Raw genomic sequence first — 27,563 nt, 5'->3', positions numbered from 1 at the left:
GGGTGTTCCCCAAGGATCCATCCTTAGACCACTACTTTTCAATATCTTCACCAAATCACTCTACTCCTCTTGTCCACAGTCCACATTAGTCCAGTATGCATATAACTCCACAGTTATCACCATTGCTAATGCACCCTCTGAACTTCTAACAGCTACCCAGTCTTCTTTCAACTCTGTTGAAACCTGGCTCACCAATAATCAGCTCATCCTTAATCCCAAAAAACAGCAAACTCTTACTCTTTCTCCCCAAAATTGTTACTCATATCAAATCTACTTTTCGAATAAAATCGCTAAATCAAACTCTCATAGTTGCTGACTCTAGTATTAAACTCCTTGGTGTAACCATTGATGATCAGCTAAAATTCGACCTCCATAAAAATAACGGTATCAGGCAAACCCATCAAGAATTATTTTTTTAATATGTATGCTGACTTTAACATGCAAAATGTTGTCTATATTGCGAACTGTCAACAGTGTACTGCATATTATGTAGGAAAAACAAATTGTAGATTTAACAATAGAATTTTTAAGCATCTATCAGATATAAGGTTAAGAAAAGAACACAATACACTGCACAAGCATAGAAAATTGCATAGTGATCATGTATTTGCTTTTATGGTTATATGTGTTGTAAATAGAAGTCAGAGAATGGGTAACTTGTACAATGAAACTGAATATAAAGAGATGCAATGGGTTCTTAGACTGGGAGCTGACAGAGTCCCAGGATTAAATGTTGTTGTCCCTTTAAAACCAGCTCTAGCAAAAAGGAGGGTAAACTATTGATTTTCATCGGCTGTGTTGTACTATATTATATGCTATGTTTTTAATAGTGTCTTATCACCTGATGAAGGGATTTACCCGAAAGCGCTTATGATACTGCTTTTATTGTTTTAATAAAGTGACGTTGCTTCATACACAGCATGGTAGTACTTGCCTTACTTTTGGATGTAAAATTATATAGGACAAAGGGAAATGACAAGGGGCCACAGTCAAGGATCGTGTGAAGAGTACAGACAAGTAGCATGGCAAAGAGTAAAGGGCCAAACTGAAAGATACAATCACAAAACAGAGGACAAGATGTAAGAATCAAGCACTGCACCCTCAGTCTATGAGATGAAGACCTGAACCATAATGCTAAACCCTCCACACCATAACAGGATAAGGTTAGGTACTATAATGATATACTACAGCAGCAGGAAAGGAATAAAGGCTTAGGACTACTAAATCAATCTGTGGACACCTGGGTCAGGTCAGCTGAATGTCAGGGATAGGTTCATTTTAATTCAGACGATACAAGGGAATGAGGCTCACAGATGCAGAACAGGAAGGGTACTTGTGCATTACATAAGTAGCATATAGGTACTATGGCATTAGAAAATGAAAGAAATGAACAGAGATAATCAAAGAGGAACAAAGAAATGAGATTTAGGGCATGGCTAGTATTACTCTTCAGTGCAAGCAGTGCAGGTATATGGTGAGAGTGCAGGAAATTGTGCAGGAAGGGAAGGTGAACATTACTGTTACTAGAACATGTGACAGACTGAATGGTACATGGAGGTGCCCAAGTATAAGTTCTTCAGAAGTAACACAAAGTGGAGGGATGGAGATGCAGTATCAGTCAAAACAAATTAGAAGGCTGGAGACAAACAGAGAAAATAACCAAACTACGGAAATGTGTCAAGTATGCATGGAGTAAGATGTAAAGATTAAGAGGCAAAAAAAAATAAAGTCAACGTAGCTAAACAGGAAGGTTAGGCTAAACATTAGATCAAAAGTCAGTAGGGATGGGACAAGATGTGGAAGAGAGGGGTGGTGAAGTGGAGGAGACAGAGATCAAGGAGACAAGTAGGACAACAATGGAAATAAGAACAGAAATAGCACAGAGTGAAGGCGATGGCAGAAGTGGCAAAATGTACGACAAATGTTTCTTTATTAATATAACAGAAAGAAGGAAGAGAGGGGCATGCCATAGCAGGAAAATCAAAGACGGGAAGCAGGTTATGGAGGACGTGAAAACGGTAGAATTACTGAATGAACATTTCCCTTTTGACTTTACGAAGGAATGAAAGTGAAAGTGCCGTGCTACATGGGACTTAAGGCAAAGAGATGACAACAGTGTATAGACACCACGATAGTGAGAAGAATGAGAGGCAACTGATTTCATTAAGGAAGACTACGGCACCTGGGCCACTGGGACAATTCTCCAGGATGCTAAGGAATCTAATCACTGAGCTGGCACATGCCATGATAAATGTTTCATTTATGGTGCAAATATGTATATTCTCAATGTAAAGAAAAACTTTGACACTACCAGCTTATTTCTTCTGATTGTCAAGCCAGCACAAACTTAATTAGTGATGCAGCAATATATATCTATATCTATCTATATCTATATAGATAAAGATATATATTAAAATATATACATTTATCTGCGGTACACTTTTAATTTTAAAAGACATGATATGGACAATAAATCATTTAGTCCTCATGGTAGAGCATCATTAAGATTAGATGATTTATTGTCCATATCATGTCTTTTAAAATTAAAAGTGTACCAGAGATGAATTGAAATAGTTAATATTAAATGTTAGGATTATTTAAAGCTTATGATTTATTATTTTATATGAATTGCAATAATTTATATATTTAATACGTTTTTAAGCATACGTGTATTCTTATTGGATGTGGCAGGTTATGTGAGAAGGACTTGTGTGTATTAAATGGTTTTAGTGTGGAATATGAATTTTGTGATGAGGTGCTATGACTGCTCAGGATGAAAGTGCTAAAAATAAATACTGAGGTATACTGAGTCTGTTTGCTTGGTATTTCAGTTTATTACTTATTTGTTTTCAGTTTTTAAAATACCTTTTTTATCCTAAGAGACAGGCTCAACAAAGTAACTTTAAATAAAAAATATATAAATAAGAGAGTGACAACCCTGGAATCATTGTGCAATATAGACATAATCACATTTATATCACATTATCGAAAGATGAAAATAGCGAACGCTATTCATCGAACCTAAAATATCTAAACCACATTATATTGAACATTCAGAACAGCAAATTTTTTCCTTGGGAAAAAAATTGCTATTCCGAAACACATACACACAACACAAGCATACCTAAAAAACATCCGTGCACACACATACACTTGTAATCCTACAACTAACCCTACACTAAACTATACATACACTACTATCTATCCACTTACCTTAACCCAAACCCTAACACTAAGTTCCGTCACTATCGCACACTGACCTAACCTGCACCCTAACCCTAATTCACTTAACCTGCCCCTAAATCTAATTCACCTAACCTGCGCCCTAACCCTAACTCACCTAACCCGCGCCCTAACCCTAACTCACCAAACCCGCGCCCTAATCCTAACAACCACACAATCGCACACTCACCTGAACCCGAACCATAAATCTCCACCACAGCACTGAAAATAGCAAAGCCACAGAACCGGCCAACCAAATTCTTTCCCTAGGAAAGATATCAGTGTTCTGCAGCTTCACTATTTTTAGCGTTCGATTAAAATGGGTCGATATTAGAACATTTGAAGGTTTAAAACTTTGATGTTCTGATATAGACCCACATAATCTTCTAAGCACGATACTATGTTTTATGATAAGAAATATCCTATCTTGTGGATAAAACGTCTCAAACTTCAGACCAATAACTATCCTCTCCCCTCTGTCTAAAGTTTTAGAAAAATGTATACATACACAAGTAATGCAATATCTTATACAGGGCACACTCCTCACTCCCACTCAGCAAGGTTTCTGACCCAAACATAGTACCACTGCAGCTCTACTTTCTGTTCTCAACACCATTTCTATAACTAGAGATAATCATAAACTTATCTCGTCCTTATTCCTTGACCTCTCAAAAGCCTTTGAAACTGTTTCATATCCTCTGCTACAGAATAAACTCTCTGAGCTAAGCTTCTCTACTACAACAATAGCATGATTCTGCAGCTATCTCAATGACTGACAGCAATCAGTAAGATGCCACTCCTCACTATCATCTTCCCTTCCAGTGAAAATGGGTGTTCCCCAAGGATCCATCCTTGGACCATTACTTTTCAATATCTTCACCAAATCACTCTACTCCTCTTGTCCACAATCCTCATTAGTCCAGTATGCAGATAACTCCACAGTTATCACCATCGCTAATGCACCCTCTGAACTTCTAACAGCTACCCAGTCTTCTTTCAACTCTGTTGAAACCTGGCTCACCAATAATCAGCTCATCCTTAATCCCCAAAAAAAGCAAAGTCTTACTCTTTCTCCCCAAAATTGTTACTCATATCAAATCTACTTTTCGAATAAAATCACTAAATCAAACTCTCATAGTTGCTGACTCTAGTATTAAACTCCTTGGTGTAACCATTGATGATCAGCTAAAATTCGACCTCCATAAAAATAATGGTATCAGGCAAACCCATCAAGAACTAGGACTTCTCTACAGAAATAAAAAATTCCTAACCCCTGAATCTAGAATCACAATCACCCATGCTTATCTTTTGCCATGCCTAACATACTGCTCCCAAATACTCACAAATCTTAACTCCACTTTACTTAGCAAACTCAAATCAACCTATCATAAAATAGCTAGATTTGCTGCACGACAAACATACAAATCTCACCACTGTATCTCCCTCAAACATCTAAACTGGATCGAACTACCGCACCTCCTACTCCTCTCTCAGCTCCAAATTATACACTCCATTATTTATTCACCATCCTACTGTCCAGCACTAGGCACCAAAATCTCACACTATGTCCCATCCAGACTACTCAGGAGCTCCACCCAAGACTTTTTACAAATTTACAAGCCAGAGTCCAAAATAGGAGCCATTACATACAGCTACCATCCCTCTATTGCTTGGAACAAACTCCCACAAGAAGTTATATCACTTTCACATCCTAAAGTATTTAAACTAGCCACTAAAGAGTACTTAAAAAGTCACTGGATTTGTACCTGTTCTCAGCCTCCTTGAATATACCTTCACTAAATGATAAACCTAACTTCCTCTGTCTTACCATCATTTCTTCTCCTCTATACCAATACATTTACTTTCACCCAAATCTCAACTTTAAGTTTGCTGTTTTAGAACAGGTTTGCAATGAAAATAGTAGGGGTGGGCCATTCGAGTTATTTCTTGAATATAAAGAACTACTCTGGCAGCTCAGAAGCAATGCTACAAGCAAACCTGGTTTAAATGAAACAGTGTTGATTTCAAGTTATTTAAAATTAAAGTCTGAATTTCACATATAGTATAATGTTGACAATATTTTTCAATTTTTAGTCTACATATGTTGACAGATTTTAAACATTGTTTGATTAGGGTTGATCAATTTTGATTTTTAAAGTTTTCAAAAACAGGCTTTATATGTATTTGTTTTTCAATTTATGACATTTTGCCTCTTGTTTTTTAACCAATACTCTAGCAGTGTTCATACATGTGACTTGACTGGTTGATATTTTAAATGGAAGTTGGTTACAGCTGTTTTTATTCTGAAGAAGTCTTGGGGCAAACGCCTGATGAAAGTGCTCAAAATTCAATAAACAGTTTGTGGTTGGCAGACCGGTTACTTCTTTTTTTTTTTTTCTTCTCAGTTTGTCTATGGCTGTTTCATAATGACAGCAACTGAGGCTCACAGCAGTGTTAACATATTTACATATTTTACATTAGTAGTATTTTCAACTGTGATGATGTAAGGTATTGCCATCAATGCCAGGAGAAGTAGGGAAGTGTATGAGTAATATATGCCAGCATAGCTAGCTAGAATTTAATAAAGAATTATATGTTATTTGAATATCAAACTGATTTGAACAGATGCTTGTGTTGAAAATGGATTTGTAATATTGCTTGAGTTAAAAATATGTCAACAGTGTGTCCTGCTGGACAGAGGAACTACTGTACATGTATTATTGTAACTGTCAAAATGTATATATTGTAACAGAGGATACTGGAAAAGAAGAGGTTAATCTCAATCCACCTGACTTTGAAAAATAGTAAGAAATTGAATTACTAATCTAGACCATAAAGATTGTATCTTACAGATTTCAATGCAGCCAGACACAAAAAGTCTGTACTAGGAAGCTTCCTGCATTGTCGGTGGGGTAAACTAATTCCTATTCTGGAAGGGTGGAGGTTTGAAATTGTTTTATGACTTCAATGAGCTGCAGCAGATCTTAGCAAGTCTCTCTCTCTCTGTATTATTGACACCTACGTGCTAAATCCGGACAGCTTCTAGCCAAGGGGGTTGCATGGGAACCAGAAGTCAGATGACCAGATGCATGTGATGTCATTCTTTAATCCATCACTAAAAATAATGTTTAATCTTAGGTGAGACTGAAGTCTCAGGGCACTCTGTTTTTGAAACCTGACAAAGAAGGATCTCTCACCTCTTTCATCTTGCCTTGCTCTTAGCAAGCAACCAGGGAATAATAATTCTTTAGATCAGTTAGGAAAATATAGTGATGTTAGTTAAGTATTGTTTTTTATGTAACAATGTGAACCTATCCACTCGTGTTATTTTTAATATTTCCAGTGATTAAAACTCTGGTGTTTACTGTAAATAGATATTTAGTATTTTAATGTTCTTTTCTTATTTATTATTAAATATATTTAAACTTGTCATTGTGGCTGGTCTTTTAGAGAATATTTTAATCTCTGAGAGTCCTTATATATATGTCTGGTAACAGCTCTGGCCACTCCTGAAAGCCTTGCTGTTGGTCAAACTACCACGTGTAGTAATATTAATTTCACTTGTTATAATTGGGTACCCTTGCAAGAGCCTTAGAGTAGCTGGTCTTGGGGTGTCTGGTGGCAGTGTAACTACCTTATAGTCTGGGCAGAAGAGGGCATAGCTAGTAAATCTTTGCCAGCCTTTCCCAGGTGTGTGTGTGTGTGTGTGTGTGTGTGTGTGTGTGTGTGTGTGTGTGTGTGTGTGTGTGTGTGCCAGCTACATGGAGCAGAGACAGAAAACACTGGTTTCACAGAGGGGGTGCTGAAAGTCTTGGCTTGGACACTCAACTGAGGTCTCAACCCTATAGCTATACCAGTGGGGAGTCTTATTGGGGACCTGGATGAAGACAGATTGAGAACTCTGTACCCTGGACTAAGTGTGTTCCCTGTATGCTCTTAAGGGAAATTGTGCTTGATGCAGAGAGCTGCATCAGGAAATACTGGGTGCATCCATTTTTGCTCCAAGTGAACATCCCTCTCCAGTGTCAGTGGTGAGGATTCAGGCTCCTTGATTACTGGCCGAGAAAGGGGACATCATATCTACTTTGAACTGTTAATTACATCTTTTGTTCATCTTAGCATGTCCTCATAGTCAGATATCTATGTATTAAAATATTTATTTATTCTTTGTTGACTAGATTATTCACATTATGACAATGTCCACTTTTCAGGAGAGGCCTGAGGTGAGATTCATATTGACTATGGAAAAGTTTTGCAAGGGCAGCTGGAAACTTCTCTTACTCTTTCTAATAAGTTATATGGGATCTTTTACATCCACCTGAGCTACCATAGACTCAGTGATATGGTACCTTTGCTTAACATCTCATCTGAAAGGCATCACAGTCAGGACTCAACACCATGCGTATGCTGTACTGCAGTGTCAGAAATAAAAAACTAATTCAGGTACCTGGAGTGGGAATAGAACATGCACCCTTCTAATTTTTAGCACAAAAGTTGAGTGTGCTACTTGTCAATCTGCTAAATATATGGCTGCATGTAATCTAATAAGTTATTTTCGTAAGATAGTGACATACTACAGTAGAGCTAACATTTCATGACTTATTCACCCAGGACACATTTAGCAATAAGCACTTTGAGTCCAGTATGCCAGTATTAAAACAAAGCTCAATAAAATAAATGTTTTATCATCAGAATCAAGCACATTTTGCTGAATATGAGATTATTTCCTTTTTTGCTTATTGTGATATACTAGTCTTTGTTAACTTGCAGACAGGCAGCTCCTGAAGCTGCAGATCGCAAAATATATTTTAACTTGCATTAGTGATGGGATGCAGACTTCTATATATACTTAGTTCTTTGTTTGCTTCTTTCTTTACCAGATAAATATAGTCTCTTTATGATCATTTCATCCATGTCACAGGATAGATCCATAAAGTCAACAAAGTTGATGCATATAAAATAAAACACATGTATCCAAATTCAAATAGCACTAAATTAACAATATGACAATTCAAAGGAGACAAAAAGCCAAAACAGCTAGCATATTTAAAATACAATTAAATACAATTAAAATTCAAGGGATGAAACACTAAAGTTAGTCAACTATGGAGAAGATGGCAGTAGCAGTCATCAAGCACTGAGACACTGAAATCTGATCACACTGAGAGCTTATAGATGAAAAGTTTTAACAAGAACTGAAAGAAAGTCAGTGGTTTTAGTGATATCTAAAGAGTGAAAGGTAATGTGCCCCACATTGACAGAAAGCTTTAGTACCAGGAGCAAGATATGACTAGAACGCCAGTTCAGTGCTACAACAATAAAATGAGACCTAGGGCCAGTCAACTGTATATACATATATATATATATATATATATATATATATATATATATATATATATATATGTTGAAATTAGAGAATAACTTCCAGTGTCTTTCTACATGTTACAGGAGCCAACCAGATGTTTGTTTACATTTTCTCTTAGGACCAGGACCTGTAACTTTAATGAGAGTATAAGAAGGACAGAAGTATCTTCTGAAAACATGGCCATCACTTTAGTAATACTTTGTATCTGTATTGGTAGCGGTTAAATTTTCCATGGCTGTTTCCATTTTCTGAAATTATTTAAGCGGTATTTCTAAGAAAAAATGCTGTGAAATGGTAAGAAAAAGAAATACTTAACTGAAGACTACAACTGATTTTATTATGTCTTTGTGGCATTTTTAGGATAGTACTCCTTGAATGAAAATAGTCAATGAACTCGGTGGGATAAAAATCATTCCTGAATCTGTAGAAACTGAGGGGTTTTTCTTCCATCTTAGTGATCTAAAAATAATGGAATTTGTTTAAGAGGTCATACTAATTATCAGCCTCCAACCAAAAGTTAGAATGTTTGCATGAATTTTTATAAAACACAATTTATTTCATTGAGCAAGCTCAATATGCAAGTATCTGATTTACAGGAACAACTTGTAATCTCAAAGAAAAAAGAATATTTCTATAGAAAAATTAAAATGCCAAATCCAGTTCCAGTTTTCATGTAATGCCAATTCAATGATCTTCTGTAACAAGTGACTTCATTCAAATGTGTATTGCATTATTGTCTTACATGAGTATAAGATATGTCTTTTTAATCATTGGGACTGCTGCTTTTTTAGGATAAGTGGTTGCTACACTCTGTGTTGGTGCTCGTCCAATCCTGGATAGAGCCTTTTGTCTATCTACAAAGAACCTTGGACACTTACAACAGCCTACCAGGATCACTTGTCAATAAAACTAAGTGGGTCTCGGACAAGCTACCCAGTCTGGAGCAAGGAATAGTTGTCCTTATTCGAAAGGTAAGATTTCTCAATATGAAATAGTTTGCAAAATTCAAGCACTAAATCTTATGCTATATTTCTCATATTTTAGGAATAAATACCTGTTATATAAGATTCCCCACAAGCAAAGAATGGAATTAAGTCATTAAAGAGTAGATAAGAAATTGTGAATCATAAAACAGAATATGCATAATGGTATAGTTCACTAACAGTTCTTAATGCCAAATAGTTCTAAAAACACAAAAATAAAAGTAAACTACTCAAAAAAGACTCAAAGGCAAGGTTCATCTATATGTTTATCCACAAAAAAAAATCCAAGCAGGCTTTATACACAATCATGGTTAGCGCTTTCGTCCAAACCAAATGTAAGAACTTCATGAGACAATTACATAATATAAAAAGCCAGTATAAATAATTCAGAAAAGAATGACATCACTTCCCCTATTAATAGTTTAAAGACATATACTCCCCACTTCACTTTAAATAAATGAATGCAGTAATTCAAATGTATGAAATCAACATCACAAGACATATCACACATATTTAAGAATATATAAATATGCACTTACAAATCAAATATGTTAGTTTTAAAATTTAAAAGAGTATAATATCACCTTTCTAAAGCTTTTAAATATAATATACATTTCAAAGAACACTGGTTATTAAGGCCAGGAGTAGCAAATTCATTAACTTTGAGCTGCCAATAAAGCTCTCTTTCCTGTAATTGAAGAGGCGAGGGGCCACCTCTGATATTCTTAATGACATTATCAATTATTAGATAGCTGAAGAAGTGCCCAGGGTTTTCTGAGACATGCTTAGCGAAAGCATTCATGATGTTCACTTTCCCAATATTATATTGGTGTTCATTTACTCTCAGCTTAAAGTGTCTCTCAGTTTTACAATTATAAAACCCTGGGCAACATTGACATAAGGCGATGTACACAATACCACAGCATTTGCAATTATAGTTACCTCGGATCATATACGTCACATTATTAATGGTAAATTAATTAGCAACTTTCATAAATTTGCAAAAGTTGCACCTACCACATTTAGTCATCCCCACTTTAACGGGATATGCGCTGGTATTATTCTTCAATATGTTCTTTAAATTATTCCCTCTTTTAAAAATTAAACCAGGGTGTGCACTAATTTTATGCTGGATAGAAGGGTCATCTAATAAGATTCTCCAATTTTTCAATAAAATTTCATGTAAGGGCCCAGCATCCATAGAAAATGTTGTAATGCATTTAAAAATATGGATATTAATATTTACATTCGGTTCCCCAAATGTAATACTTGCATGGGCATTTACTGCTATCTCATCAGAGGGTGATTCCATAAGCTTTAGAAAGATGATATTATATTCTTTTAAATTTTAAAACTAACATATTTGAGTTGTATGTGCATATTTATATATTCTTAAATATGTGTGATATGTTTTGTGATGTTGATTTTATACATCTGAATTACTGCATTCATTTATTTAAAATTAAGTATATGAATTGCTAGTCAGGAGTATATATCTTTAAACTATTAATAGGGGCAGTGATGTCATTATTTTCTGAATTATTTATACTGGCTTTTTATGTTATGTAATTGTCTGATGAAGTTCTTACATTTGGTTTGGACAAAAGAGCTAACCTTGATTGTGTATAAAGCCTGCTTGGATTTTTTTCGTGGATAAATTTTTGGATGAATCTTGCCTTTGAGTCTTTTTGAGTTGCCAAATAGTTCTAGACTTGCTGACAATACAAGGTTTTGCATAGCTTGAATTAAGCTACAAATAAATGCACTTAGGTTACTTCTCGATACACAAATGCATTTCTCTCCATAAGGAAGGGGTCATGCAAACGTGCGCAAAATTTCAAAGTCTTATATTCAATATGGCATTTTATTTAAAGAAACTGACAACAGGTAAGAAGTATTTTAACCTAGATGATTTCAACAGAATTGAAGTGACAACAGTTTCTAAGATACGTCCTTGTTACTGCAAGTTTTTTTTTTCTAACCTTTCCGTATCTATGTTGTAAAAAAGATGTTTGAGAGAATTTACATTGGTTACAATGAAAAATATGGGTGTGTCTGCCCTAGCCAACTACTACCCTAAAATGATGCCCTTCCCTGCTGCACAGAGCTCACTTTATAGATGACTAAAACTAGGGCCAGAAGAAAACCAATGTAGCATTATAGCAAAGGCTTATTTGAAAAAATTAATGATAACAGGTACAAATGATAAAAGATTGAAATCTCATTTAATTTACTAATTAATTTTCATTATACAATGACTGGCCATTAACATTCAAAAGTGAGCATGCTGATTGGTCAGCCCAACCAGTGTGCCCATTGTAAATCAAGCACATACTAGTGGATAAAAGTCAGGTCACCTGGACTTTCTTCCATTAATATATGCTATAACTTTTTAAGTTTTCTTCAACTTAAAAAAATAATAATAATACAATTAGAACTCTGGACAGTCTGGAAGTATGAGAGAGACAGGATGGAGAAAATACTAGGAAAATAAAGACATAAAGCTCGGGCACATGACCAGACCAACTAAAGCCAAACCACTATAGATAATTACCAGTAACCTAGAAATAAAGCCAAGAAACAGGACAAAAAGAATAAAAAATCCTATTACACTCTGACACAAAAAAATATAAAAACAACCCTAAAAATGTTTTTCTTCTATAACCTAAGCAGGGTCACTCCATAACTCCAACATCTACTACTGCTAATAACATAGACAGTATAGCTTCTCAACTTAATACATATTTTACTAATTCCCTATTAACATTGACCAATGCTAACAGCAACACACCTCTAACTATTCCCAAAACTCCAGAAGACTCATTTATTGCTTTTTTCTTCAACTCCATACAAACCTGAACCATAAATAAATTACTCAATAAACTTAGACCTATTTCTCTTGCTGCTGATAACCTGCCTTCTGAATACCTCAAGATAGCTGCCAACAATATCTCCTACCCAGTCTCTGTTTTGACTAACTTCTCCATAATTGAACAGTATGTTCCCAAAATCTGGAAAATATCTCATATCACACCATTTCATAAAGGAGGGTCCTGTTCAGAACTTTCTAATTTTAGGCCATTAATAATTTTATCTCCACTATGTAAAATCTTAGAAAAATACATCTATTCACAGTTACTGAACTATTTACTATTAAACAACCTTATAATTAATTCTCAACATGAGAAACAGTTGCTATAAAGGCTGTCTTCCAAATACTCGACACCTCCAATAACTCCACCAGATGTACCAAGGACCACCACCATTGTTAATGCGAAATGTTTTATTACAAATATACTCAAAAGATCTACAGTAACAGGAATATCAGTATGGATTTAGCGCTTTCGTCTTCTACTGGAGACCTCTTCCGAATCAGTACATAACGTATCTTGATTCCTTATATAGTACCCATAATTCCATTAATTAATTATATAATTAGTAACTCCAATTAACTAAAAATACACATATAATCGTGTTTACTAGTATACGTGTATTTGAAGTACACAATGGATGCTTGTAGACATCCGTTAAACAAATTAAATAATTTACACTTGTATACCCCTAGTAAACATAGATATATATGATAAACATGTAGCATATTACAATACATGCATTTGAAGTACACAATGGATGTTTGTAGACATCCGTTAAACAAATTAAATAATTTACACTTGTATACCCCTAGTAAACATAGATATATATGATAAACATGTAGCATATTACAATATAATATCAAATATTAAATATAAAACTGTGAAATTGTAAAATTATAAAATTAAAAAATTAGAAAATTAGAAAATTAGGATGGTGAAGCTGAATGGGGCTGGCTACCTGCTTAAATTTCCTACAGAACCTACTCATGAAAGTAATAGTTCATCACTGTGTTTATAAACTAGAAATTGATACACATACATGATATATTATATAAAAACATTATATAAAAAATCAATGAATTCGGTATTGTAAATAAAAAGTTTGTATTGTAAATATTATAAATATAATAAATATTGAAAATATTGAAAATATTAAAAGTATTAAAAATTTACTCATAAAATTTGTGAGTATACTTATAACCCCCCCAAAAAAATGGTGTTATGAATGTTTTAAAAAATAGTACAAAACAGTTAAAAAAATGGTAAAATGAAATAAAAAACACATAAAAAACACATAAAAAACACATAAAAACACACACCAGGTGTTGATACAGAATTAATAAGATTGGTATTAATATTGATCTTACAGTGGGTAACTGTTAAGGGAAGTATATTGGACGTGATTAAAATATTGGATGTGATTAAAATATTAGTGTTAAGTCAGGTGTTTATTTTCTCTTAGGATCTTCTGCTAGTAACTTAAGGGCGGGTGTAATGGAGATGTGATCATTCAACCCCTTACCAAAACAGGCATCCATTTTCAGTTGCCAAATCATTTCCCTATATTCTAATCTTGTCTCCCAATCTCCACCCCTTTCCTTTTGTTCCACTTCTTCCAACACCCAAAATTTGAAATCAGCCAGCTGACATGTTATTGAATGTCTATAGAATGCATTGTTCACATCCTTTTTATTAATATCCCTCATGTGTTCATATATTCTCTTCCTTAAATGCCTAACTGTTTTCCCCACATAAAATGCCCAACAATACTTACAAAATGCTAAATTATTCACCCCTTTTGTATAGCATCTGCTGCATTTCTTAGATTTCAGGGTCATTCTTAAACTTGGGATCCACACACTCTTGGTATCCACCATAAATGAACATTGAGAGCATCTCCCGCACCTATATGTACCAGTTTTGATGGATACAGTTTCACATTCCACTATATTTTTCTTTTTTCTCAAAAATGTTCTTTAAATTTTGACTCCTTCTATAACTATAAGTCAGTTTGTCCTGAAAAACTGTAACTCTGGTCGGCAAAGTTTTAAAAAACTCCCATGTTTCATCAATACATTTCTTAAGCCATTTTATATCTTTAAAATAAGTTAAAGTTAAAAATGGATTAGTGGTTAAACTGTTTACCATCTTTCTCCTACCATCATTACCCTCTACTGTATTTATCACTTTTTCTCTATATAGTAGCGGTCTATATTGGGTTTCTCTTTTGCCTATAACATTTTGTTTTACCCTCTTAATAAGGTCCACAGGGTACCCCCTCTCCTGAAACATGTATTGTAGTTTGTCCACCTCTAGGAGAAAATCATCTCTTTCAGATGTCATCCTTGCTATTCTTATCATTTGGCCCTTTACAATATTCTTCTTTAATAATTCAGGGTGATCACTATCAAAATGCAGATAGGTATTGGAGTGGTATTTTTTCCTATAAATCATAGATTTGTACCTGTTCAAGGCATAATCATTTTGTAACTTAATATCTAAAAAGTTAATCTCGTATTTATTAATATCGTGTGTGAACTTTAAAAAAATAGTAGTGTTATTAATATACGTTATGAAGTCCTCAACAAGGTTTTTGGGTCCATTCCATATAATAAAAATATCATCCAGAAATCAGTAGTAACTATTCACATATTTAAAAAATTCACTTCCGAACAAATACTGTTTCTCCCAATATAACATCACAATGTTCGCATATAAAGGGGCACAAGCCGAACCCATAGCTACTCCTTGCTTTTGGTGGTACACATGCCCTTGAAAAAAATATATAATTGTTTTTTAACACTAAGTCCACACATTCTAATATCAATCTGAATTTGTCATTCATCACCAAGTTCATCTCCAGTATCATCTCCTCAAACCATTCCATACCAATACTATGTGGTATGACCGAAAACAAATCCTTAACATCTACTGTTATAAATGTACTATCTTGGTTATATGGATCATTACCCAATTTTTGTAAAAAATCCCATGAATCAACCAATATGTGTGTATACTTAGTGTGAAAATTTTTTAGCTTAGTATCCACGTATATAGCTAGGGGTTGGGTCTTGGATCCTTGTGATGACACTATAGGCCTCATATGGGGGAGCTACCACATTTTTGTGGATTTTAGGAATACCAAATAAGGCTGGAATTATTGGTTTTTCAACCTTCAAAAAATTGTATAACTGACTATCTATAAGGCCCTGTAACAAGTTGTCTCCTAAGATATAATCAATTTTCCTATAGGCTATATTTATTTCGTTTCTAGAAACCAATGTATATGTACTATCATTGTTTAAAATTTTCAACATCCTATTTGTATAGTCCCATTGATCCATAATAACCACTCCACCTCCTTTGTCTGGTTTCATCACTCGGATCCTACAATTGTCCCCTAAATCGTACAACAACCTACATTCTTCTTTCGTTAAATTACTACCATATACCTGTTTATTTTGTTTATATTCAGTTCTGACTTTTTTAATGAGAGCAGTCTCAAAATGTAAAATATCCTGATGAAGTTGAGGGTTATAAATACTACTCCTCTGTGACTTGTTAACCACAATATTACTTGCTTTGTCTTGTTTAAAAATATGCTTGAAATTCAACTTCCTAGTAAAGGTTTTAATATCAAGAATAATATTTTCTATTCCTGGTTTTTTAACTGGCACAAAAGTAAATCCTTTAATAAATAATTCAAAGTATACCTCATTAATAATAATATCTGAATAGTTAAAAATATTAAAACCTTTGAATGAGTGAATAATAAATTGAGCATTTTCCATGCATTGTGTACTTCAAATACACGTATACTAGTAAACACGATTATATGTGTATTTTTAGTTAATTGGAGTTACTAATTATTTAATTAATTAATGGAATTATGGGTACTATATAAGGAATCATGATATGTTATGTACTGATTCTAAAGAGGTCTCCAGTGGGAGACGAAAGTGCTAAATCCGTACTGATATTCCTGTTACTGTAGATCTTTTGAGTATATTTGTAATAAAACATTTCGCATTAACAACGGTGGTGGTCCTTGGTACATCTGGTGGAGTTATTGGAGGTGTCGAGTATTTGGAAGACAGCCTTTATAGCAACCGTTTCTATTCTGGTTTTTGGTTCCTGGTTTGAAGTAGAGTGTGGACTTGGTTAATTCTCAACATGGCTTCTGACCCCACCACAGTACCACTACAGCTCTCCTAACATTCACTAATATCATCAGCCATAATAGAAATAATGGCTATCTTGTTTCCTCCACATTCCTCAACTTGTCCAAAGCATTTGCTACTGTTTCCCACCAAGAACTACTTAATGAATTCTCATCTCTTAATTTAAGCCATAAAGCTATGGCTAATTATGCTTATTAATTAAGCTAAATAATAAATAATAATAATAATTAATACACTAATTATGGTTTCATAATTAGGCCGGACGACAAGCTGTAAAATGGCAATGTGATTTATCCTATCAGCTATCAGTTTCACTTGGAGTTCCACAAGGGTCCATACTGGCTCCACTCTTATTTAGTATTTTTATCAACAAACTCCATACTGCCACCCTCTTAGCAACAATTTTACAGTATGCAGATGATTCCACTCTCATATGTTCTGCCCCCTCACTCTCTAAACTTCTAGAAATAACCCAACTTCCTTCACAGCAGTAGAATCCTGATTCTGACTCTCAGTTAATTTTCAGTCTCAACAAAACTAAACATGATTTTTTTTCAAATAAAAAAAAAAAACTTTAGATCTGCAACTTCATTTTCAGATATATCTTCGAACAATACCAAGATAGAACCTGTACCGCACACTTAGCTATTCTAGGTTACAATTAACAATAACATGAGAAATGATAATCACTTGTCTCTAATCATTAAAAAGTCCATATTAAGCAATGTTCACTATATACAATTAAACTGACTCCATAAGACAATCAATTATCAGGAATCATCTTTTCTCTACTCTTCTTTATTCCTGTCCAGTCTTCACCAATGTGAAGAAAACAGATCTGACAAAATTAGATGCTTGTTATAATAAGATAGCCAGATTTGCTACCAACTCACTGTATACATCACATCACTGTACTGGCTTATGTCAACTAAATTGGCTAGAGTTACCCAATTATTTTACTCTCACCCAACTTATTGTAGCCCATGACATAACATACCAGCCTGACAAGTGTCCACCACTACATAATCTACAAACTGAAGATACCTGAGATCCTCTAATAAACTCCTTTTACAAGTCATAAAAGCTGACAATCACTTTGGAGATGGTCTCTACTCTAATCAAATCTTGATAATTTGGAACAGAATCCCCCAGCACATTTTAACCACTGCCAATCCCTCACAATACAAAATGCTTCTAAAGTCACACCTGCTTAATTCTCGGCCCTGCTCGTGTCTGACTCCTGGCTGACTGTTATTCCCTTTTGTCTATCTCATGGTTTACATTAAGTTGTACTGTTTTTCTTATACATCCTTTATCTTTTTTAATCTGCAGAAATTCACTATCTACTTGATATATGACTAACTTTTTTCACCTATAAACTCATGTTAATTATCACCTTGCTTTCTCTCTCTATACTCTGTCTAGCCTCTTTTTAATTACTCTAATTATCTCTTTGTTTCCAGACTCATTACATGTACCTTGTACAGTGTTTTGAATATAAATATTTATTTGACATAGTCGCATTTATCTTAATTCATATTTAAAAATATGCTTCTCATGAAACATTTGTTTATTTCTTACTATTTTTATATATAAGTTATGCTCCATAATATTTTTTAATGTATACTTTAAATATATTATGTATAATATATATTTTTTTACTTTGTTCTATTACTTTATAAGTTACAAACTATGTCATTTTTGTTATTTGTATCTCTTGGGGCTTCCCCCCTCCTGGACCGTTGCTGTAAATGGACTTGGCCCAATCAGATTATCCCAGTAAACAAAAGTCAAATAAATAAATAAAATTATGTACATTATCCAAAACTAAAGAAACATACCTGATTTTCCTTGTATTTTCTTTATCCTGTCTCTCTCATCCCTTTAAAGTATCTGAATTTCAACCTTTTAAAAAAAAGAGCAACAGAGATCTTCCTTTCTCTATTGCTTACTTTCCAAAGCAATGATATACTGCATAAGTGTGGGAACGTAAGGCCCATACACATGTGCAGTACATCCAAAAAAAAAAAAAAACAGCAGGATATCTAATGAAAGTGGAAGAACACTATCGAGTCATTATACAAACACATTATTTAAGAAAAGTAAGTCATTTTTTTCTTAAATAATGTCGTTGTATACTAGCACTAACCAACTCTTAGGTGTGGTATATTGGTGATTTACCCATGGTTGCCTTTGTTTAATCACTTGGGATCCGCTTGTGATTGAACCACACCAACCATGGGTAAACCTTCAATATACCATACCCAGTCATTGGTTATTGCAATACTATACAACCTTAGCATCAAAGATACATAATACAGCATCAGTTGCACAGAGCAATTAACAAAACAGTAAGTGTGAAGCAAATTAGTGCACTACAAGTGAGGACTGCAGATAGTGTAATATTTAGATGGGCAACATTCCAAGCAGCACCACTGCAATTTTAATTTATGCAGTTAGCACATAAAATGAAATGCAGTTAAATGATGGAACTATATTCAAAATCATCCAATGCTTTCCTCACAAAAACAAAAACACAATGATTCTTGAACGGTAACCTGCACATGTGTACATAATTTTGCTGAGTGCTGCACAATTTATTAATTAGCTTCTACACATACTGAGGCATACTGTTCAACCTTTTGTCACTCACATGTGTGAAAAACTAGTCAAAATGTCTAACACTTTTTCTGAGTTATGACTTGAGGTGAAAAGGGAAGCAGAATCAATGAGAATAACATTAGTAAAGTCTGTTGAGTAGAACTGAGAATGTCATATTTTATAATGGGTACCTCCCCACAAGTCTTCACTTCTACCTATTTATACTGCTGTCTTCTGTAGGTAAAGTCATCACTGACTTCAGGTTACTTCTAACCCAGGGCCTCTGTACAAACTCTATGGCCTACTTCAGCTGGGACAAGTGCCAACTCTATGCCTAAGTGGTCCAGGTTGTAACCACATGTGGACCCTTGAGGTTCTAAAGTGGCTCATACCAAGTGACAGGTCCTACCTCCATCCCTTTCTAGATGACCTCTTGCTTCAGGCATGTGAGTGTTGAACTTTGTCCTGGTGAATGTGGCATGCCTGGAGTCATGACCACTCATCACAGTGTGGGCAGTGGTAAGCAGGAAAGTGGTAATGTTTGCAAACTAACCCCACAATGAATGACCAAAGTCATCCAAAGACTAGTGTGCAATTGCTTTTGTGATGTATATCTAGCTCTCTGGTTGTGACTTCATCAGACTGTTTCTCCCCCAATCCACTAAAGACAGGATGCTCCATACAATCCCTGGTATTCATCAGGAGTTCAACCATGAAATGTGGACCTGATTGAATGCCCCATCCCTCTCAACAAAGATGGGTGAGCTGATACATACCTGTTTATGCCTCTTCTTCCCTCATGCTAGCTCAAACAGGCGACTGAGTCCCTAACAGAACTCAAGTCCCCTGAGTTATGGTCAGTACTTTATCACTGCACATCAACTGGGCTGGCTAGCATGTCATATCTTGTCATGAAATTAAACGGTATGGTTATCACATGCTATCTCTGGTGTGAAGGGTTCTATAATGTAAAGCAATATTGTTCTTAGTATGTGAGAGTTACTGCCTAGTCCATAGTATGGTTTATTATATACCTATATTGTTCTTAGTGTGTGAGAGTTACTGCCTAGTCCATAGTATGGTTTATCATATACCATCTCTGGTATAAAGGGTTCTATAACTTAAAGCGATATGGTTCTTAGTGTGTGAGAGTTACTTCCTATTCTATCTGCCCTTTAACTGCAGCAAGATTAACTTTCACATTTGAAAACTCACCTCAACTATTTCAGGATACCATGAAACTAATGAAGTTGCACCGTTCAGCTAATGATCTGTTAATTCAGTACAGAATTACAACATGCAAAAGTCAGTGTCCTAACCAGCCCTTCACAGTTCTATAATAGCCTGTAAATCAAGGGGAGGGAGTCAGTATTTATCCTCACTTTTATTAGAGCACGAAGAAGCAGTTCATGGTTAGCTAGGTCAAAACCTTTGGTTAGGTCTGCAAATACTATTCCATTGAGTAAGAATGTGCCCATATTAAATTGTATACAGTCTTTTAAGGTATAAAGCGCAGTCATGGTGTTTCATCCTGGTCAAACTCCATGATGTTCAGGGGGATAGGATGCAGTATATTTTTATTTATTCAGTGTTTCTAGCATTGATAAAGTCTTTAGAATGTTTAGGTTCAGCCATCGTGGATACCAGCTTCACTGTTAACAGCTTTCATTTATTTAGCTTTATATTATATTTATTTGAAATTTTTTTACTGAGAGAGTGAGCTGGTTTGCAGACACTTTTCAGTCAAGAAAAAGATGCTGAAGACAAGTACAATAATAGAAGTACAATATTTGATAACCACTGTAAGAAAATACACTTGCAACATATACAGTTAAATAGATTGCTTCATCATCATTTTTCAAGAATGCAGATATTTACAATAAGTGAAGTTTACACTAATAGATGCAAGAACTACACAAAGGGAGATGCTGAACTGTAGCCAGCAAAATGAAAACAGTTAAAATCAACTTCTTTTTGCAAATGTTCATTCAAGGCTATTTTAAATAGTTCTAGAACTTTTCACATCATTGGATAAAGGATTCCATATTGCTGGTGCTAGTCAGGAGAAGTCCCTTTCCTCTGTTGTGGTTTGAATTTATGATATGCCAGTGAAGTGAAGTTTTTCAGGTTATTCACTAAAGTGAAGGTTTTTCTTAGGATTGATCATGAGTTGTAAGTTACAAAGCCTTGTTTCAGTTTCTGTTAAAGCTTTGTGAGTAATTTTTTTTTTTTGGAGATGTGCCTAGCTGTCAGATGTGCAGATGTGTGTGAAGTCATTTGAGTCCGGTATTACTGAGGCCTGTTGTGTAGATGTATGGAGGATGTTGTTGAGAATGTTAAAGAGGAGGGGACCAAGGATAGAGCCTTGGGTAATACTGGAGGTGCCTGGGAGGTATGGAGGCAGGGTGGAGTGCCATTTTAATGACTGATACCTATTGGATAGGTAGCTTTTGAACCATAAAAGGGTAGGCTGAGAGAGACCTAATGATGACATTTGAAGTAGATGTTTGCTGTGATAAACTGTGTTGAAGGCTTTTGACAAGCCTAGAAATAAGGAGTAAACCAGTTTACTGTTATCTCTAGCTTTACTGACAGTATCTATTTAGGCTAGAAGTGTAGTATTAGTACTATGGGAAGGACAGCAGCTATGTTGTGTGGGGGAAGGAGTTATCCCACCACAAAGTAGTTTAGCAGTTGTTTTTGAATATATTTTTCAAGTATTTTGGAGAGGGGAGGATAAGATTGCAATAGGTCTAACGTTAGTAATGTATGTTACATTTCCTCCTTTGTGCAGTGGGATAATGTGTGACTTTTTCCATATGCTGCACAATTAAGTAAAAAAGAATTTCAGAACTGTGACATAAGCCTACAAATAACAGTGAAGGAATACAACATTAGTGGTTCGGTTCAGCAACACAGGTAAAGCAGGTAACCAAGCATTATGCACAACCAACATTACAATGCTTAATTTTGCCATGATTTTCAGCATCAGTTTGTATGTAACTATATACAAGCTGTTACATAAACATAAATCCTGAAGTGATATAACTGCACATAGTACACTGTGATTATTCAGTTATAGCTCTTAAGACTCTACATTGCTTACGTTGTTACACATGTAATGGCAGATACAGCACTGACATAGAGGAGGTTGCTAACAGTGACCAGACAATTTATGATTAGCAGGCCATCAATGCAGAATCTGACTAGTGCCATCATATGCACTGTTTCTTTTGTTGTACTGTTGTAATTTACATTCTTTTATAAATGTTGAGTAAAACCTGCTTTCTTGCAAACTGTAGCAAACCTTTTAACTTGTTTTTATTCTAGACTGGTACCAAAACTTGTAAGTTTAGTACATGGGCAGTGGTTTAGTCTAGGTTACCCAAGTTTGGAGCATAGTCACTTGAACTTCTCAATGTGACCCTGCAAACTTGTAAACCATGTGCAGTAAAGGTGAACTGATTCATCCCATGGTGAACTTCAAAATCTGTCTTGCAAGGTGGTTGTGCCTATCAGTAACTTTGTCCACAATGAACAGTTTAGTGAAAACAAAATAAAACTCCAGTTGCACATGGTGAGTGTAAGCAAGATGCATGATCTCATGTGCACAGCTCATGCAAGTTGGAGTGATATTATAGTCTGATTATTTTAAGGTCAATCTGTTTACTGCAGCTTTAAACTGGAAAAGACACAGACAAGCCAGAGGCACACAACATATTGGTATGTGACCTGTCATTTTTATATAAAAATGTGCATTTATTTCATATAGAGATGTCTTCATGTTAAAATAATAATGATAATAGACTGCTTAGATAAACAATTGAGGAATAACATAACCAACTGATAAAACATCTTTTCATTCATATGACATAAGTCATATACTAAATGAATTCTGAAATTAAGTAGGAATGTGATACAGATAAATACTACATTATCAAATGGACATGAAAGTAACAGCATTAGCATACTATTTATCTAATGTGTAACTTATATTTTCCTTTGGGTCCAGTTATTGGTTATATTCAAAGTACTATCTGGGAGTTGCAACAAATTATTATTACAAAAATACCCTGGGAGGTTGTCATGTTTTACTGTTGCATATGGGAGGCTTGGACTACTTTCCAGAATTTCTTCTACTGAGGTAGTAAAAACTCTTCAATTGATTGAATGCTAATTGCCCTATTGGCAAAATTTGACACCTCCAGATGGACTGCTTTCGCAATGAAAAAGGTCAAATGGCTTGCCTGCAAGTGTAATTTACAGATAAAACTGTAATATGAAAAAATCCTGATTTAAAACTATTTTGTGATTTGTTGTTTGATCACTTTCTAACATAAGCATTGATTAGGGAGCTATAGCACTCCAGCACTTGCATTTAAATCTGTCTACGAAATGCTTCTATACCATTTATTGGTGTATATTTCCATAACAATATATTAATAGAGCATAGCAATAAAAACCTGTACCTATTGATTGCTGAGTAATTTTGCAGTATTGTAGCAGACAAAAGAGAGCTTTTTGTAGTGTGATGAGATAGGGATTTTAGTAGAACATAATAAGCTCTTGGTGGGGAGTTAATACTGTTCTATCAAAAAGACACAATAAGAATGCATGGAAATGCAGATGAGCTGGAAGGATTTAGTAATGGGCTAATGGTAAAACAGACTGGCTTGCAATGAAAATTAATCAGAGCAGTATTTCACCAACTCAACAAAGGCTCTGTACTGTGGGAGACAGTCAACCTGAACATGTGGAGTGAGCAAGACTATTAGATGGTCCTTGTTGGAGCCATGACTTGCTTGTAGAATGTTCAGTGGAACCTACAGAAAATATTCCCAGCATGGCTGTTGAGAAAGAATTCACTAAGGACCAAAACATTGCTTTCCAATACCAAATAAAAGTAGAGCAGTTCTCGTATCTATTTTGCAGTCAGTGTATGTTCAGCTAATGTGAGGGGATCAGTTGAGACCATAGTGGTGCTCCTGTTCCTTATTCATTTTGTGGGTCTAACTCAGTATAGTTGCTACAAACTCTGCCCCTGAGGCATATGTTTCAGTTAACACATGTTCAACTGATACAAGGGGATTGTTTGAAACTGTTGTGAAGCTCCTGTCCCTAACTCACTTTTGCTGGTCTGACTCACTAATAATAACAACTACTTCTACATACCCTGTTCCTGGGACCTAGTCTACAGTCAGCAGAGGTTTCAGATGATAAAAGATGCTTATTAATTAAATGCATTAGGATACTTCTGAAACCTTTATGGTTAATATGAAGACACTTTGTGTGAAAATGAAACTTTAAGAAAAATAATTGGCATGGATTGATGTTATTTTGATATGGATGTTATTTCTTGTGTTATGAAATTAAACTTTGTCTCAAAGCAACAATATTCCACAGAACATATACGACAAAATATTATTGGGTCATTAGAGGGGCTGTTGCCAGCATTCAAGTAGTAGGGCACTTTATATTTTGCAAGTATAAGTCAAAATTAAGCTTAGAAATCATCAATAAAACTGCCATGCTGATGGATGCCAACACAGTCTTAAGCAGAACATCAAAGCTGTCTTCTGCTATATATGAGGAAGACAATCAGAACATCAAAGCTGTCTTCTGCTGTATATGAGGAAGACAATACTGACAGTTTCACTGCAGTTCTATATCACTGCTGAAGACTGGCTGTACTACACAAGCTGTAAATGATATCGGACTGGTGTAAAGTTTGGGTGCCACCAGTAAGCCCTGTGCATGACTCCTCAGTAAATCAAAGATTATACTTATAAGTTCCCAGCAAGCCAAGACAAAACTGGGGAAGATCTATAAAGTCAGGTGCTAATGCAGTTAAATGTAGCTCAGACAGAATGCTGAATTTCAGCAAAGGGACTTGTTAAGTCATTTGCACATTCAAGTAGATGAAAGTTTTTGTCCCTGTAAGTTTGCTTGTGCCCCCTACCCAAATCTTCAGCAGCAATGAAGATACCGCATTCACTCCATGCTCTGAATATAGCTGTATATGTTATTTCTGCAATACTGACATTTGTCAAGTGTGCACCCACTGTATGCATATATATGTTTAACTTGTACTCCGTTTGGATCGCGTGGTGGTTGAAAATTGACTACAGATGAGATTATTTATGTTTTATTAAACAGAATCAAATAAAACAAGTTGAAACCAGAGAAATCATGTATTAAGAACTTGTTAAATTTATTTTTGTTATGTTTATGCACAAATTTCTGCACATCTTCCTGTGACTGTGAAATGGACTTGTGTTTGCAAAGGCACAAAAGCATTTTAGCTCTAGATTAGATTACTGACATCCTGACTCATGCATGCAAACGTGCCATTATCGTAATCTAATCTGTCTGTGTTGCATATGTTTTTATAGATGCTTCATGAAGGCCTTATTACTACTGACTTCCAGCAGTCTGTAATTGAGATTGAACCTAGCCCTGAAATAACAGACTCTAGTGCAAGAGACTACATGATTTTAAACTGTTTTCGAAAGGATGCCCACAAAATGGAAACATTTCTCAAACTTCTGAAGTGTCGACAAATAAAAAAACTTAATTGCTACTAGCAGTTGTTAAACAATAACCTAATTTCAATAAAATACTGAAAGCTATATTACAATTGGAAACTATGTTCCACATATTGCGACAAATGATTATCAAATAATGATCTTTAAAATGTGTACATATGCTTAATATCTGTTTTGCGTTCTTGTTAAAAAAAGAAAAAAAATACACAATTAAACTTAACATTGCATGAATTCTGCATAGATGTCATGGCTTTTTTTTTTACACAATGTCAATTGTTTACATGCTGTGTTATATCCCACTGATCAAGACTGAACATTCTGCATTCCAAATCATCGATGTATAAGCTCTCTTTGAATCCTAGCAATGGTTATTCATGTCAAAAATCAACTCTGGCTTCATTTTGTCTGGTATTCCATTTAGTATGTAAGTGCCCTTTTGAGTTAGATGTCTATCTCCCAGTTCTAATGCATATATACCAGAGCTGTTAACGTATGTAGTATAATACATTATTTTGTATGACACACCTTTCAAAGGCTGTTTCTTCATTTTGGCTAAAGCATAATGTGCCCATTGTTGATGATCACAATGGCACAATGATTTATTCAATTTTTTGCTTCATATTTTTCTAGTGCTTTCTTTTCTTGTTGAAGAGATCCTCTGAAATATTTATAATGAAACATTTAAGATTACGTTTCTCTCTTTTCTTGCAAAATGTATAAAATCTTGCTGTGGTTCTTCCCTTGTAGAATTGTCACCATGAGCACTTATTAAGAGAAATGTAAAGAGATGAGACAGTAGAGCTAATTATGTGGGAAGAAGATGAAGACAGTTGGAAAGGGACAATCCCAGAGTCTAAAATTCTGACCAAAAGAAACTAATCCTGATACCTTCCAGTTGTCACCACCCAATGTTTTTATTCCCTCTGGTGAACACAATTAATATTCAGTTCCTGTCAAAGCTTTCAGTCCCCGATCACTGGAGAACAGTAAGGTTATTACTTTTATGTGTGTTTGTGGTGGGGGTGGTTAAGCAAGATGCTCAATGGTTACTTTTTATTAACTCATCCAAAAACTTATCTTAATTGTGCAGCTGTTTATTTCATTTATTTATTCTACATAGCATAACTATGAGCAGTCTAACCAAAAGAGAACAGTGTAGTGAATTCATACTAACCACTAACCATGAATACTAATATTATGTAATGTATTATACGATGCTTATAATTGTGGGTGGGCTATTTAAATGTGATGCATCGGAAGTCACATGCTGATGGGATGTGTTTTAAATATGATGGAGTATTCATGTGTATTTCATCTGATGAAATCTGTTTATCATAGATGAAAGTGCTAATCATGGTTGTTTTATTGAATAAAGCTGTACTAGTTGACGTTTCTGGGTCCTGCCTTGTTTCCATTCTGACAAAATCAGAACTCCAGGTCACCAGATATAGTCTGTGAATCTGTGAGTAAAACTCCAAGAAAAGGTCTTCTATGAAGATCACAGACCCAAAAGACAAATCTAAGAAAAAAAAATGATGAATACCATCACTATGCTATTCATGATGCAAAGCCTCTCTAAGTTTGATTGATTACTTTTAGAAACTTTTGTAGAAATAATTTGCAGTTTATTTTTAATGTCCTACTGCATTGCAATAGCAGGTGGCATCTGTTTCATAATTCTGGCTGGTTCTTTATTATGGTAATGCTTGATTACAGTACAGCAATGATCTCTAATGAGGGAAAAATATGTCTGCTGTCTTGACCTTTGCAAACTGATTTCATGAAACACTTCA

General features: G+C 34.9%; 1 protein-coding gene across 1 annotated transcript in view; it reads left to right on the top strand.

The window, feature by feature from the left end:
• LOC122789916 (somatolactin) overlaps positions 1–26,006 on the top strand; it is a 58,365-nt gene extending 32,359 nt beyond the window's left edge. The window contains exons 4-5 of the mRNA XM_044057416.1: positions 9,379–9,558; positions 25,618–26,006. Coding sequence (XP_043913351.1) covers positions 9,379–9,558; positions 25,618–25,809 — 372 coding nt within the window. The 3' untranslated portion in view covers positions 25,810–26,006. The remainder of the gene's footprint in view (positions 1–9,378; positions 9,559–25,617) is intronic.
• The last annotated feature ends 1,557 nt before the right edge of the window (positions 26,007–27,563 follow it).

This window comes from Protopterus annectens, chromosome 1.part0 (assembly GCF_019279795.1).
Source record: "Protopterus annectens isolate FY-2018-M chromosome 1.part0, PAN1.0, whole genome shotgun sequence".
In the NCBI taxonomy this organism is placed as follows: domain Eukaryota; kingdom Metazoa; phylum Chordata; order Ceratodontiformes; family Protopteridae; genus Protopterus; species Protopterus annectens.
The sequence above is the reverse complement of the archived record's forward strand: the minus strand, read 5'-3'. Positions and strand labels throughout refer to the sequence as shown.